Source organism: Panthera tigris, chromosome A3, assembly GCF_018350195.1.
Source record: "Panthera tigris isolate Pti1 chromosome A3, P.tigris_Pti1_mat1.1, whole genome shotgun sequence".
Taxonomy (NCBI): Eukaryota; Metazoa; Chordata; class Mammalia; order Carnivora; family Felidae; genus Panthera; species Panthera tigris.
Genome location: NC_056662.1, coordinates 5,460,798 through 5,476,519, shown reverse-complemented (window position 1 = coordinate 5,476,519; position 15,722 = coordinate 5,460,798). Strand labels below are relative to the sequence as shown.

General features: G+C 61.9%; 1 protein-coding gene across 7 annotated transcripts in view; it reads right to left on the bottom strand.

Annotated features, from left to right (window-relative positions):
- Positions 1 to 425: 425 nt before the first annotated feature.
- Positions 426 to 15,722, bottom strand: part of PMEPA1 (prostate transmembrane protein, androgen induced 1) — a 53,953-nt gene continuing 38,656 nt past the window's right edge. For 4 of the 7 annotated variants that reach the window (XM_042980079.1, XM_042980083.1, XM_042980084.1 and 1 more), the window contains 3 exons: positions 8,489 to 8,643; positions 3,071 to 3,124; positions 426 to 2,617 (listed from right to left, as the gene is read on the bottom strand). In XM_042980079.1, coding sequence (XP_042836013.1) covers positions 2,069 to 2,617; positions 3,071 to 3,124; positions 8,489 to 8,643 — 758 coding nt within the window. In that variant the 3' untranslated portion in view covers positions 426 to 2,068. Of the gene's footprint in view, positions 2,618 to 3,070; positions 3,125 to 3,257; positions 3,673 to 8,488; positions 8,644 to 15,722 lie in introns of those variants that run through there. The other 3 variants (XM_042980082.1, XM_042980081.1, XM_042980085.1) reach the window with 2 other exon arrangements.

Here is a 15,722-nt window from a genome sequence, read left to right as displayed (position 1 = left end):
TTCTCAGCACGACTTGCGAAAAGCATCCTCTCTGAGAGAGGAGCGAAGTTTAGGCCGAGGACCCCACGGAGAGGCAGCTTTTTACTGTCAAAGTACAAGAACCTTCTGCCAGGCTGGTCAGCAGCGAACGCCCAGAGTCCGCGTTTATCTGTTGGTCACCACGCTCTTAAAATGTGTATATAAATAGAGTTCAAATGGTCAGAACTTCAAAACTGTTCTCAGGTGTTTAAGTAATAAAAAAGTTGCTTAGAAACGAGTTATTGCCCATATGCCTTCTCTTGTGTTAGTCTGACAGCATTCTTCCAGAAGGAAAAGACAGCTCGGGGAGGAAGGGACTGGGGGGGCGGGGGGGGCGGGTCACCCCCTGGAATGTGAACCAGTAGATCCCAAGGGGCGCCCCCCCGTCCCCCCCCCCCCCGCTGGCCGGCCTGCCACTGTCACACACGTGTGCCCACTCCCGCGCCCTCGCCTGCACAGCGCCACCAAGGGATCCTGCCAGCCCGAAATCCACTCGGCAAAATCCTGGCAAACGAGACTCGTATCTGATACAGATGCTGGGAAAACACAGACACACGAACACGCCAAACACGACTGTTTCCACGGGGAGAGGAATGGACGTGTGGGAGAGGAGGTAAAGAATTCAATTCTGATTTGAAAACATAAAGCACAGGTTTACACCGGTTTCCCCGTTGTTGGTGCGGTTTTTCTTCGCCTTAACCCTTTGTCTTGTCCCGGGAGACACCTGCGCGTGTCACTTTTTCTCTCTGGTGTCCTGTTTGTTCGGTGAGAACTGCTACGTAAGGAGAAAGCCAGGGATGAGGTTGGATTCCTCGGGGGCCTTTCCAACCTGCCGGTGGCCTCCACCAGCCTCAGCTGAGAAGTCCTGGACCCGCCGGATCGTCCGCACAGAAAGCAGCCACCCCAACCTCTCCGGCGGGTCCCGGCAACGTGCTCCGGGAGCGGCAGCGGCGGCAAAGGGGGCGCCTCGGCCCCTTCCTGGGGGGAGGGGGAGGGGGCTCATGCTTAAAAAACAGGAGGAAAAACTACGATCCTTCAGGAACAGTTTATTTTCATCTGGGGAAAGGCAGAGCCACCACCCGGGCACTGGGTGACCGATTTCCCCCATCTCGTCTGCCATCCAAAGGCTGTGCCGGCCGGGAGGGGGAAATGCGTCTCCTTCGGTGGGGAATGTATGAGGCGGTAACAACCGATCGCTAGACAGAAGCTTCCACTTACGCAGGAAGAGCGCCCCCTCCGGAAGCCTCCCCCAACTCCGTGCAGAGCCCGCCCTCTGCCAGCCGGCCGGCCGCTGCCAAATTCCGCCGCTTCTCCCTTAAAAGTCTCGACACACACGATAGAAGTTTCCATCAAACAAGCACTGACATAGTTATATTAAAAAATAGTGCAAAAGCTCAACATTTATATAAATAACTCTAAACCCCTGCTTTGTAGTTTTTTCTTCTTCTTCTTCTTCTTTACAAGGTAATACACGCTTTCTGACCTGGCACTCAAAAATTGCCGTTTTTTTTTTTTTTCTCTTCTAGTTCAGAAAACAACTTTTTTTTTTTTAATAGGCCTCTTCTAATACAAAAATACTCCTGCCCTCACAATACAGTTTCTCTTAGTTTATATATATTTATATATATAATATTGCAGATCTTTAAACAAAGGTTTTGTGCAAATAGGTCTTTAAAGTTAAGTGAAATCATCATAAACAAACGAAAGGAAATAAGCATTCACGCACGCAGCTCAACTAGGAACAGAAAAGACTAGGGTAGGTTTTTTTTTTTTTTTCTTTTTTCTCTTTTGCCTTCAAGACACAGCTCGACAAAGAAACGTGGTTGGTTTTTTTGTTTTGTTTTTTGCAAGCTTTCTTAGCTTGTGCATTCAGACCAGACAGAACATGTAAATATTTATACACAGAGAGAGGGGGAAAGGATGGATACGCGCCACATTTTCTGGGTGCCGCCCGGTCCTCCTCTGTCTTCTGGTTTCGGAAGTGCGGAGTGTTTTGCCTTTCTTTTTTTTTTCCTATACTCACTGCTGCCCGGCCCCGGCCCCGGGATTCCTAGAGAGGGTGTCCTTTCTGTTTATCTTTCTCTTTGCTCCAGGCGGGTGAGCTCTCCAGGGGGGCGAGGTGTGCGTGGGGGAGCCGGGTCCCCTCCAGCAAGGAGGGCGGCCCGCTGCTCTGCTGGTGCTGGAACGAGGGGGACCCGGGGTAGTGCCCGATGACCTCGCTGTAGGTGGGGGGCGGCCCCTCCATGCGCCCGCCGCCCCCGTAGCACGTGGCGCTGATGCCCGAGTTACTGCTGGGGGGGCAGGGGCCGCCCAACATGGCACTGTCCATCAGGTCGCTGTCGAATATGGTTCTGTTCGGGGGCGCGCGCACGGACTCGCGGTTCAGCTCCAGCTGCTGCTCGGGGTCTCGCAGCTGGAGGGTGCAGGGGCCCTGGTAGGGCGGGGGCTCCTCCCCGTCCGACAGCGAGATGGTGGGCGGCAGGTCGATCTCGTGCTGCAGGTACGGGTAGGTGGGCTGGAAGCGGAGGCAGCGGTCCCGCTGGGTGAAGGGGGGCACGGCCAGGCGGTCGGTGGGCCTCGGAGGAGCATAGACCTGCGGCTGGAAGGAGGAGGGGGGGAGCGGAGCGGAGTGAGGGTCCCTCCGCGCCCCCGAGGCGCGGGGCCCTGCTCTCCGGGGGACGGGACGGCAGGTGGCGGCGCCCAGCGCGCGGAGTCCGGGGGCGCACTGACGCCGGGGCCCCCCCCGGGCTGGGAGCATCATCCCAGGGCTGAAATCGGGGCAACTTTTGTCCGCGCGTGTTGCAGATGCTGTGGGCCACTCCCTGCGGGTAGAGCGTCACGTCCCGGCTTGGGTGATCCCAGCAGCCGCGGACGACGACTCTTTGGAAAAGGGCAGAGGTGTGGGCCAGCAGCCACGCCGTTCCGGCCAAGGGAGGCGCCCCTGGCTTGGAAAGGGGGACCTGCTGGGAGGATGGCCTTCAGGCGTCCACAACAGCAGCCTTGGGGGACAGGCAGGGGACGGGGGGGGGGGGTGGGGGTGGCAGGGTCTCACCTCTGGGATTCCGTTGCCCGACACGGTGCTCTCCGAGGGCCAGAGGCATCCTTCCTGTGCGGGGAGGAGAGGGGCGGGGTCAGCAGGATGAACAGAGGGGAGAGAGCAAACGGGTCGACTGGCTTTGACCCTGCGATCTTGCATGTGCCATCAGATGCAGCACCCGGCCACGGCTCCCCATCCGCACCCTGGGCCCTGGGCGGTTCCGGCAGTAACCAAACGGCCCTCGGTGACCACATGAAGCGGCGAGGTCGCATGTCCGCTTGCACCCTAACACCTGGAACATTCTAGAGACTCCAATGAGTCTGCGCGGGGTGAGGGCTTTCCGGGTGGGACAGTTTTGAGAGCCGTAGAGCCCCCTCGTGGCCACGTGGGTAACTGCAAGCCTCGCGGCCACCCGCCTTGTCCCGGCTGTCCCCCGAAAATTCACCCTCCACGCTCACGCTTTCCAAAAGCTACATCTAATTGGTGGGCCCCTCCTTCTCAGAACTCTCCAGCAGCTTTTCCCAGGCACCTTAGCACGAACCCAAGTTCTCTTGTGAAATGGCTGATAAGGAAGCGGGCCTCATCCAGCCCTCCTGGCCTCGACCACCACTTGCTTGCAGGGTGACCTCGGCAAGTTACTTAACTTCTGGAACTTTCGACGGGTGGAATATGCTTGGAGTGCCTGTGGCCCTGAGTGCGTATATGGAAGTGCTGGGGGCCACGCCCACCCACCATCTAGTGCAAAGCGCATGCACCCACGGGCCTTGGCACTGGCCGCCCCACTGCGTGGTCAGGTCTGCAGACTTTCTCGAACACCGCTGTCTCAAGAGCTCAGAGCCCGGAGAGCCTGCTGCCGATTCCGTGTCTCCCTCTCTCTCTGCCCCTCCCTCCCTCGCTTGCACCCATGGAGCTGCTCTGTCACCAAATCGTGATCCGGTCGGTCAGCGACGGTGGAACGAGGCACCGCTTCTTGCCAAAGGGGTAAGTGCCACCTCACGAAGCCCGCAGCCTCTGCACACGGGCCCGTGGCCCCCCCCACCCGACCCGTGGACAGGCTGCATGGGAGTGGGGGACAGCTGGCCACGTGCGGTTTCAGGTCTGGGGGAGAGACCCAAGGGTCAGGGAAGGGGGGGACCCCGTACCAGGAGGCAAACCCAGCCAATGCTGGTCACATGATGCTAGACAGCCCTGAGCCTGGGGGCGGGGGGAGGGATGTCTTGTTAGAATTTTACAGCTTTCTCTAGGCGTAACTGATAGATAATAAACTGCGCATATCCAGGGTATACAATTTGGCTAAGTTTTGGCATGTGTGTATACCAGAGACCCATCTCTACCATCGAAATAACATTATCACCCCCAAAGTTTCCTTGGGGACACGTTTTCCCGAGGGGCCCCACCTAAGACATTCTCACCCACCGGCTGGGGCTGGAGCAGGAATTGGAGGGGGCGGGTAGGCCGAGGCTTGCAGTTACCGACATGGCCACTAGGGGGCTCTATGGCTCTCAAAACCGTCCCACCAGGAAAGCACTCAGCCCGCACACAGACTCATTGGAGTCTCTCTCTAGTATGTTCCAGGTGTTAGGATGCAAGCAGACATACGACCTTGCCCCTTCATGTGGTCACCGAAGGCCGTTTTGTTACTGATATCAGTAACGTATCAGTCACTGCCTTGGTGGCAGAAACTGCACTAAGCACTCTCCTGGGCACCTGGGCGGCTCAGTCAGTTAAGCATCCGACTCAATTTTGGCTCCGGTCCTGACCTCACAGTTCGTGAGTTCGAGCCCCGCATCAAACTGTCAGTGCGGAGCCTGCTTGAGATTCTGTCTCCCTATCTCTCTGCCCGCAACCCCTGCCCCCCCCCCCACGGTCTCTCAAAAATAAATAAATAAAGCACTATCTCATTTCTCCCGACAAACCTACAAGGCAGGCTGAGGTCGGCTAGCCGAGCTGAGTAGGCCTAGCTGGTGAAAGGCAGTGCTAGGATCCAAACCCTGACCTGCCTGCCTCCGGAGCCACCCGGGCTCAGGCTGGTCCTGGCAGGCTCCGCAGCCCCCCGTCGGGCCACTGGCACAGTCCATATGTGCCAGGAAGCAGATGGGGACATCTACCTGCTCCTCAGTAGGGTCAGGAGTCCCGGGGCGTGATGCACGCAGCCAAGGATGAAATGTGACCCAGATAAACTCCTGCCTAAAACCCTCCTACGAGTCCCTCTGTCCCAGGCTCTGCATGACGTGGCCGCCCAGGACCTCTGCCCACCACTCCCCCGACTCCCAGCCCTAGCACAGGGAGTACGTACCCGGCTGCACAGTGGCACCACCCAGCACCTGTCGCTGCCCCAGGAGCCCCACCACAGACTCCCAAATCACCCACCAGCCTCATCACCTGACCGCCTCCAGCTTGTGCACCTAGGAGTCATTTCCTCCTCCAGGGAGCCTCCCAGGAACCCCCCCCCCCCCCCCCCACTCCACTGCCTCCCTGGCTCCCATAGCAACTCAGCCCCTCTAGCAGCCTGGCCCATTTGTATGGTGATCGAATGTCCAGCTGGCTGCACTGGCCCCGATCAGAAGCCTTGTGCCCACAGAAGCCATGTGGGAGGCAGGAGACCCACGCCAGGGCTGATCTGGGGACAAAGAGAACAAAGGGTTGCCCCATCCAAAGCCCTGGCTGAGCCCTAGTCTGAATGCATCCCTGCCCCACGCTGAGCAGGCCCTGTGCACAAACCGTCTTCCGGGGGTGGGGGCTACGGGTGAAGTGACCATCGCTGCTCACGTTACATAAACTTTGCAGGAACAATGAAAGGCCGCTAAGGAGAGGAATTCAAAGCGGGGAATGTTTGTCCAAAGCGGTGTCTGAAAGCAAAGTTCAGAGACCCGGGAGCAGCTCAGAAATGAAAACAGGACGCTTCCTGGGTGGGGCCTGGCTGCACCTGTCCACCTGCTCAAAGGCGCCCGGGTGGGACGGTACCTGCCTTCACAGGTAACATTCCCCTCACCTGCCAACCCCAGCGCAAGACCCTTCAGACCCACAGTCGGTGCCACCGTGGTGGCTGGATCATCACTGTTTTTACCATTATGCGCTAGACCCTGGCTTGCCTGGGATCAGCACCAGACAGGGAAGTGACATTCTGGGGCCACAGGCTTACCTAAATGTGGGCCTCATTCAAGCGAATGAAACGGGCTCACCCTGAAAAGGACCCGAGGCCAGGGGTAGGGCCAGCCCCAGGCTGACAGTGGCCAGGTTTGGGCCCCTGTGGGAGGTCACGGGGCCCTGAGACTCCTCTGACTCGCCCTGTCTGGCGGGGGGTCCCCAAGGGAGCTGCCACACTCAGTTCAGGCCTAACGAAGCTCTGTGTTTACCCCGCCAGGCAGCCCCAGGGGTCCACACAGGTGGCTGGGTAGATGGGGGTGGCGACTCTCCTTTGGCTTTGGGTGTCCAGGAACCGGGGCCCGAATCTTCACCTCTGTCTGGGCACAAAGTCCCAGGTGCTACCCACAGGGCGGTCTCCCCGCCCCCGGTGGCAGCAGGGATCCCTCCCACCGGAACCTGTGTCATTTCCCCAGCTCTCTGGGCAAACGTCATCCTCCCCGTGACTGTACCTATGGGGCAGGCTGCAGAAAGGCTAGCTCCACCCGTCTGAGGGAGACTGAGGCTCAGAGGGGCCCAGGTGGCCCACCCTGGGCACCCCCCCCCCCCCCAGCTAGTGCCTTCTCGTTTGTTCCAAGTGCCCTCCCTTGCCCCAGCATCCGAGGGAGGACAAACGGGCCTGGGCTCTTCAAACCGCCACTTACAGGCTGAGAGGCTTCAGGCAAATGCTCCCACCTCTGCGGGCCCCAGGGTCCCCCCCACGGAGTGGGGTTTCCAGGCTGCCGCGGGCGGGAAAGCACCGGGCGCAGGGGAGGCAGGTGCGTGCTCGCCACAGTGCAGCTGGCAACGCCGTCACTCGGGCAACAGTCACAGCAAACAGACACAGGTGAGCCCGGGCCTTAGCCGCAGAGGATTCCTTCAGAGCAGCAGCCCGGGTGCCCCCCCCGGACACGCCGAGCCTCAGGTCTGGGGCGTGCGGTGTTCCCGTCAGAGGGACCAAGGGGGTGGATCTCCTTGCCCCTGCTACCTGTGGACGTGCTGCGGCGGCAGCCGGATGCAGGAGGAGATGCCTGACCCTGCCGGGGACAGGCCTGCCAGCCACCCCTGGCTCGGCCCCACCGCCAACCGCAGGCGCCCCCCAGAACCGGGAGGCCGGGTTGTTCCATGGCTGTCCTCACGGGCTCAGAGACGTGCTCGGGCGCATAGCCCCGGGCCACCCACGTGCCACCTTCTCCCTGCAAATCCCAGCCTGTCCATCAGGCCAGGCCGCCCGCTTCTGCCCAGGTTGTGAAATCACACATCGCACGCACGGGGACAGACATACTTGGGGATGGACCCGGCAGTCCCTGCGGCCCGCCTGCTGAAGAGCAGCCAGCAGGCAGGGCACAGTTGAGCCCCACAGGTGCAGGGGGCCAGGCGGCCCTGGACGCTCAGAGCCGCAGAAGGGCCAAGTTCCGGGCCTGCAGGCACCCCCCACGTTGTGGAGTCGAAGGGATACTAGTGGGGCTTCCAGAATGCCCCGTGACGCTCGTAATCCTAACGTCACGTCAAAACGCCGTATTCTGTGAACGGCCGGGACCCCTCCAAGAGCAGCGTTCGTCCTCGCCTTCCGGGACCATCGTCACTCTCCTCCTTCAGAGCTCGGCCTAAGAGGCTCGTCCTGACTCTCCTGGCCCAAACACACCACGCTGGGATCCTCGGGGACAGTCACTCTGGCTTCCTTCCGAGCGCCCCTCAGTATCATCTGATTTAGGTGTCCCTGTCTGTGTGGATCCAGCCACCAGGCAGCAACCACAGGGGCCTGTCCACAGCCATTCCCTCCCCCGCCCTTCCCCCCCCCCCCCCCCCCCCCCGCCGCCAGTGTCTGGGAGGTTCTAGGCCCTCTGCTCCGTAGGCGTCTGTGCAGTGAATGCATGAATGGGTGGGTGGGCGACGGAGTGGACGGGAGTGTCTGGGCCGCCCTGAGCCCCGACTCCTCTGCGGAGCGGCGTGAGCCCCGCTCACGGTAAACGGCAGCCCCATCTCAGGAATCGGGACTGGTCCGAGGGCGCGCGGCCAGGACCAGTGGAGCTGGGAAGGCCCTTTCCAGGGTGACCTGTTGTCCCCAAGACACCGAGCCCCTGGCCCAGAAGCCTGCAGGGTACAGAAGAGAGGGAAGGGCCGCCTCCCTTCTGTCTGGGCTAAGGCGGCAGGACCGCGGGCGCCTTCCCCACCAGCCCATCCCTTCCGGCCTCGGCCTGTACCCCGAACGCCCTCCTCCATCGCCTGCCCAGCAGTGTCCCCTGAGCCGCCGACTGCCTCCCTCCCGTTCCTGTGAGCGCACCCCGAGGCGGGACGCCAGACGCTTACCGAGGACAGGGCGTCTTCTCTCCTCCTGCCCTGGCCGTGCCGGCCGATGAAGGAGCGCGCCGACAGCTTGTAGTGGCTCAGCAGGCACGTGATCACCACCACCATCACCATCACCACCACCACGATGATGGTGATCTCAACGAACTCCAGTTCTGCTGCAGGACCAAGGGGGGACACATGAGCCCACGGGGACCCCGACGCCGGCCCAGCCCTTCCGAGGGGCCCCGACGCCGGCCCGGGGCTGGGGGCCCAGCCCTTCCGAGGGGACCCCGACACCGGCCCAGCCCTTCCGAGGGGACCCCGACGCCGGCCCAGCCCTTCCGAGGGGACCCCGATGCCGGCCCAGCTCTTCCGAGGGGACCCGACGCCGGCCCAGCCCTTCCGAGGGGACCCCGACGCCGGCCCAGCTCTTCCGAGGGGACCCGACGCCGGCCCAGCCCTTCCGAGGGGACCCCGACGCCGGCCCAGCCCTTCTGAGGGGACCCCGACGCCGGCCCAGCCCTTCCGAGAGGGCCCCGACGCCGGCCCAGCCCTTCCGAGGGGACCCCGACGCCGGCCCAGCCCTTCCGAGAGGACCCGACGCCGGCCCGGGGCTGGGGGCCCAGCCCTTCCGAGCATTCACTCACCTCCCTGCAACACCCCAACACTCACACACACACACACACACACACACACACACACACCCTCCCCACTGGACACTCACACGCACACACACACACGTGCACCCACACAGGCACGTCTATCCCAAGCACACCCCACCCTGGACGGGACAGGAATGTGTGAGAAGACCCGACCCCCCGGCCCCCCCAGCTCTCGGGAGAGAGGCCTCAGAAAAACCACATCCAGTGTTGTTTTGTTTTTCCCCTCGAAGGCGGAAAAACCCTCAAGTACTGGAAAAGGAAGGAGGTTATTTTGATCCTGCCAGAGCCGGGGCGGTTTCTGCTGACTCAAGCGGGTCCGAGTCGAGGCGGCTCGGCAGCTGGCCGTGCCGGGTGCAAGCAGAGCCCCCAGCAACGGGCGGGACGCCAGCGCCGGTCGAGCAGGGGACCCGGGTGGTGACGGGTGGTGACACGGCAGGCGAGGGACAGCTCCGGGGCCCAGCTGGGCCGGCCTCCTCCAGCCCACGGCCGCCCACTGGGGGGCAGAGCACCCTGACGCCCGGCGCTAACAAGCGATTCGCTGAGGGCTCCCCAGGGCACAGGTTCAAGCTCAGGGCCACTGACTCAGCTCTCCCACCTCCAAGACAAACTGACGCTGGAGGCGTGGGGGCGGGTGGCAGGTGGGAAGCGGGAAGCAACAGGCAGCAGGAGGTGCCCCGGGGCAAGGGCTCTGGGCCCACCCAGACTCCAGCCCTGCGGAGGCCACTCCTTCCTGCCTCAGTTTCCCTGCGGCTTCCAGCAGGAAAGCGATGTGTCCTAGGTGGGAACGTTACCGTTTACAGAACACTGGGCGCTTCTCCACACAGAACCCCAGCCCCCAACACCCTCTCCAAAGCCCTGGCCACCCCCTTCCTCCCACGCAGGCTCTCCAGGATACCCCCCTTCTCATGCTGCCTTACAGGGGTGCCCAGCTGCACCTACAATGCCTGCTGCTGTTATTAAGTCGAGGGAGACTGCCCACCAGGGGACATGTGACAATTTCTGGGCACATCAGTGGCTGTCACAATTGGACGGGGGCCCCCTACATTGCATGGGGATGCCCCTCGACAAGGAAGGACGGGTCCACGCTCGGGCCGTGGCTCTGGTTCCCAGGCGGGGCTGCGTCCCATTGTGCCCTGGAGGGCCCAGGAGGGAGGACGAGCTGGCCAGGGACTTTAGGGAGACTGTCCCGAGTGCCCAGAAGGCTGGGGCCCTGCCCGGAAGATTAGGCAAGCCTGGAACCGGTGGAGGGTCACCCTCACTTTCCTGCTGGGATCCAGTAACCGTGGCCACACCTCCTGCCTCCCCAGACAGGCTGGTCGGGCCTCGGCAGCCTGTTCTGACTCCCTAAGGGCAGGGTCCTGTCTAAGAGGGCCCAGGATAAAGCCGCCCATTCAGGGAACATACAGGCTTGCTTTGTGCAACCCCCACGCCCTCCTTCCTCAGAGGGGCCTACAATTCCCCTCCCCCAGGCCGGTGCACTCTTCACCCTCGCTGGGACCACGGCGGTGGGTTCCCCTCTGCCCCCTCCCCCTGCCGTCTCCAGGGGCCCTGCCCACGCTGGCCCGAAGGAAGGGACGCGTGCCTCTGGTCTGCCTTTGTCCCAGGCCCTGGCCCTCCTCCTGGCGTTTTCCAGGCCCCAGAACGTTAAGGTGAGACAGCTTCCGAGGCAGGGCGGCCAGGGGACAGTGGATGAAGAGCTGGCAGGCCTGTGGGCGTGAACAAGCCCTCCACGGCTCTCCTGACCCCGCCAGGCCGGGCCAAAAGGGCAGGAGAACATAGTTCTGGAAGCTGGGGTCCAGAGTGAGACAATCAGCCCCAGAAATGAGCACAGGGCTCCCAAAATCACCTACGTGAGCACCCTAGGCCTTTGCTGTCTCCCTAGGCCGCGACCCCAGTACGGCCGGGACCCCGGAAATCCACACGGGTGAGGAGAGGGAAAAACTCTCAGAAAAAAGAGAAGCCGTGACTGATTACATTCTGGAAGCCAAAGGCCTGGGTCTAGGCTCAGAAGAAGAGAGAGACTCCTAAGGGTTCCTAAGCTCTGTTACAGAGCCGTCAGGGTCCCTAGGCCCCAGTGTGACCCTGGACCTCACCTAGGAGTCCATCCCAGCCCCCCGACGTAAAAGGAGGCTAAGGGCACCTGGGGGCAGCACTGTGCATGGACAATGTGCTCAGCACTCGGGGAGCCGCTCCCTCAGGACCATGATTAACGGGGGGGGGCTCCCCACCGCCTCGGTAGAGCGAAACAAGGTATGCCCACAAGCCGGCAGAGAGAGGGTTAAGCAGGGCCGCTCTGGATATTCCAGGCCAGGCCCAGGCCCGGCGGCACGAGCGGGTGGGGGCACTCAGGGGTCCAGAAGAGGACCCGGCCAGCAGCTGGTTCGCACCAACCCCTAAGACAGAGCACCGACCGCTGGGCTGAGTGCTCTGGCCTTGGCAGTCCACACGCTTCCACTCGGGGGCCTCCTTCCAGGAGGCACCGCCTTCAGGGGACAGAGCCCGCTTCTCCAGGAAACGCACCAGGACAGCACCTGCTGGAGAGGCGGCAAACTGGAGACCACGTGCATCAACCGCCTCCCCCCTCCCCCCTCCCGGCAAAGGAACAGCTGCACGCGGCTGCCTTCTTTGCACAGGCCTGCGCCCTCTGCTTGGCCCCAAGCACCGCTCTGGGTGACATCACCTGCCGGGCCCCGGGGCTCAGGGGGGTGGTCTGGGCTCCGGCACCCCGACTTCCCTCTCCCGCGCGCAGGCACGCATGGTGACTGGAGCGTGGGCCCGCTCCCCCTAGCCGGGCACTACTCCTTGGAACCCCAGCCGCCCCAGAGGCCGGCGCCCGGGGCAGGCCGGCCCAGTGCGGTCACACCTCTGCTCTCCCCAGAACCCAGAAACCATCTGTGAAGCTGCCCGGCCTTCGGCTGGCAGCACGTTCAAGAGGCTTGAAAGCACCGGGCAGACCGAAGCCTGCAGGGCGGGCAAGCTGGGGATTTCCAGCCCGGAGACAAGCCCAAGTCACCGACCTGCCTCGGATGGCGGGGATGGGGCCACAGCGATCCTGCCTGGTTTCCTCAATCTGACAGCCCTCCCCTTCAGCGGGGCCGTAGGCCAAGTGCCCAGCGTGGTGCACGCAGGGGCGGGTCCTACCCCTGCCCACCCCCTTCCCTGGCTTTCAAGTCTCCCGTGACCACAGGACCCACAGCCAAAGGCTCCCGACAAGGAGCGGGAGGAGTGGGCGGGTCGGTCGATAGCCCCGGGTCACCATGGTCACTGCAGCCGTTATCATGACCCCAACAGCCGCGACGTCCACACGGAGCCCACCTCCCCTAAGTCTGTGAGGCGGGAGCCATCGCCACCGGCACTTTGCAGGTGGGGACGCTGAGGCCCAGGGTGAAGGTGCACCCAGAAAGAGCAGGGCTGGGTCTGCAACCCAGAGCCTCCCTGAGAGTCCTGTTCCGAGAAGTTCTTAGTTTCCCCTCCCCACGCCCGGAGCACCTGGTCCTGCCTCCCTGCATCTGCCAGCTACACGCTGTGGGACCCCGGCCACGCAGGCCTCTGTGGAGTCCCCGTTACGACCCAGCGTGGGGGAAATGTAAGAGCTCAGCGGACTCCGCCGTCCCCACGTCCCAATTCCTGACACCCTCATTCAGGCGGATGCCCTCGAGACGCCGAGGTGCGCCTGGCTGGGGGGGTGCCCCAGGGTTGGGGGTCTGGAGCGAGGTCGATCCAAATTGCTCACCCCGGTTGGCAGCTGGATGCAAGGCCATGAGGGACGTACAGACACTCGTCCCGCTTCTGCGCCGAGGGCACAGCTCCAACAGGAGCCTTCGGGAGAGAAACACGTTTCCCTCATCTCGTTCCGGGCGTCAGGTCCGCTCACCGTGGGGAGGGCGGGGGAGCGGCTGTGCCATTTCTCTCCCTAATTTCCCCCTTGGGGTGGGTGATGGATGCCGTAGGCTCTCGGGGGTGGCCAAGCCCATCTTCGGCATGCAAAGTAAGGTCACTCTAATTTAATTTAGCGTCTTCTTTCCTGGTGAATAATTTCAAATTAACAGGCTCGTCTGCCTCATCGGAGCGGCCTGACCCTCCCTTTTGTCTTCTCCTCCAGAGACAGACACAGTCACTTTGAGATGTGTGCATGCCCATCTCTGGTCCTTTCCCAGCTGGCCCGACAGTAGAGAGAGGTGGCGTGTGCCCAGGGCCCCCCAAAATGCCAGGCACGGCCCACACGCTCAGAAGCGTCGCCTTACCGAATCCTCACCGTCCTTCTGTGCAGCCGATACGAACATGCCCACCGCCCCCTGCACCTGCTCTGCGGACGAGGAAGAGGGGGCTGACGGAGGGGATGGCTGGCCGAAGACCACACCACCCACAGACCCAGGGCCGTTCCTTCCTCCCGGCCGTGCGGTCCATGCAGCCGGTATTCGTGGCGGGTGGCACCCGCCTCCCGCCCACAGTGGAGGAAAATCACAGGACGGTCAGGAAGGTCATCCCAGGCGCTCCGGGGGAGCTCTGGGCACCTCTCAGGGCACTGCGGAGAGATACGAACGGCGACCGTCCCTCTGCTGTGGAACACGGAGCGCCAGCCAGGACAGGACCTCCCTCTCTGAATTCCCACAACAGCCCTGGGGGTGCAGCATGGGCCCAGAGAGCAGTCGTGAATCCAGGCCAAGCCCGATTCCCCTCTTCCCTGCGGTGGGGCCCTGGCAACCCAGGAAGGACGCTCGCTCTCTCTCTCTCTCTCTCTCTCGGAATACGGCTTTTAAATGAAAATTAAATAAAACCGTGGCTTAAAAAGGAAGCCAACTATATTAAGGCAGTTATCAAACTCTCAACCAGATGCGTGATATGGAAAGAACACCCAGAATTATTTTTGTGACGCAAGGATAGTATCGCATTAAACAGGACCTGGCAGGTTTTCGACGTGATGCGAAATCCGCGGTTTCCACTGGTGACCACGCGGCAGGTGCTGCTGACGGCTCCGTGGTTTGGAGCCCGTGTTCCTGATCGGGTGGGTGAAGGTAAAAATGCAACGAGTTCTTCCGCCTCCGAGCTCACGGCCCCCTGTTCTTGGGGACGGAGCCTCGATCGGAACCAAGCTCAGGAGCCCGGGTTCCAACCCCCGTTCGGCCGGTTCCCAGCTGTCAATGGGGGTGCGGGCCGGTGCAGAACTGTGCTAACACGCACTATTCGCTATACGCGGGTATATACGTGTTCAGTAGGACGACGCACCTGCCCGGTGCAGGTAAGCGAGGGTGACTGTCCCCACGCGTTCGGTTAATCACCGGGGTTGGCCGTTGGGTACTGGAGCTCATTCTGTCTTTCCTGGGCTGGAGTCCACCCGGCTCCCGCCAGCCCACAGGAGGTTTCCAGACCAGACGACCCCCCACGGCCAACCCCCCCCCCCTTGTGTCTGCTCCCAGCGGAGGGGGCAGCTGGTTTGCTTCCTGGTTAACAAGCAGCCCGTGCAGGCGGCCCTGTCTGGCCTCCCGGCCGCACACCAAGGAATTAGGAATTGGCCCTGTCTGAAATTTATGAAAATCTAATCTTGTTAGACCTGCCTGGATGAGACCCACTGGGGCGGGCTTCATTGTCATTCAGCAGAGCCCCAGCCTGCCTGGGGTTCCAGCCACTTCATTACTGCCCCCCCTCCCCCCACCCACCCCCTCCCTGCATTTGAATAAGAACCCGGCTCCCTCCCCACCTAGAATGTCAAATAGAATTGAACCAGACGTCAAAGGAATCACTTTCTGATCACTCCTGGTGCCATTTCAAACACCCCCCAACGGCACATTTATTTCTTAGGGCAAGACCATTTATACGGGGGGGGGGGTGGGGGTGGGAAATGAATCTGTCTTTCTTTTGAGGCTTGAGAGGTGGGCAGCAAATCTAGGCCAGTATTCTCATTTTTAAAAACAGACCGAACCGCTTACCGAGCGCTCACTCAGTGCCAAGCACACAGCTGGGCGACTGGCACCCGTTACCTGAACACGTAGCCCTGAGATACTGTCTGGCGTTGTCTGGGGAGCCTCAAGGAAGAAGCCACAGGCTGGCTGGCGAGGGGGCGGGGACTGAGGCTCTCCGCACCGCTGGTCACGGTAAGATCCCAGGGTACAGGTTAAGGACGCATCTGGCCCCAAGGCTCCCGGGTTCGAATCGTAGCTTTGCCGCTTACCACGACCCTGGCCAGGCACATGACTCTGTGTCCGCATCTAGGGAAAAAAAGAGGGGGAACCGCACCCCTCTTCACACGGTTGTGGTTACGAGCCGCACCGGCTAACCTGGAGCCAACATTTCCAGGAGGGAAGCCCTGGAACCAAGGCTTACAGGCTCTGGACATCGCCTGCCCGCCCTCCTCACACAGACCTGGGCTGGGGCTGTCCGAATCCGCAGCCAGCTGGCCACGGCTTCCCTAAGCGGGTCCCCACTGCCAGCGCTGTAGCTCAGGGACGGGATACATCGGGAGCGCTTCTGGACAGCGAAACGAACAAGCTCTCAAAACACGCAAGTATGCCCACCTGACCTTGCAGATCAACTTCTGGGCCTTTCTCTCCACATGTTCTTTCTCCTGGGACTCTCTCCCACTCGCCCACAGTGCT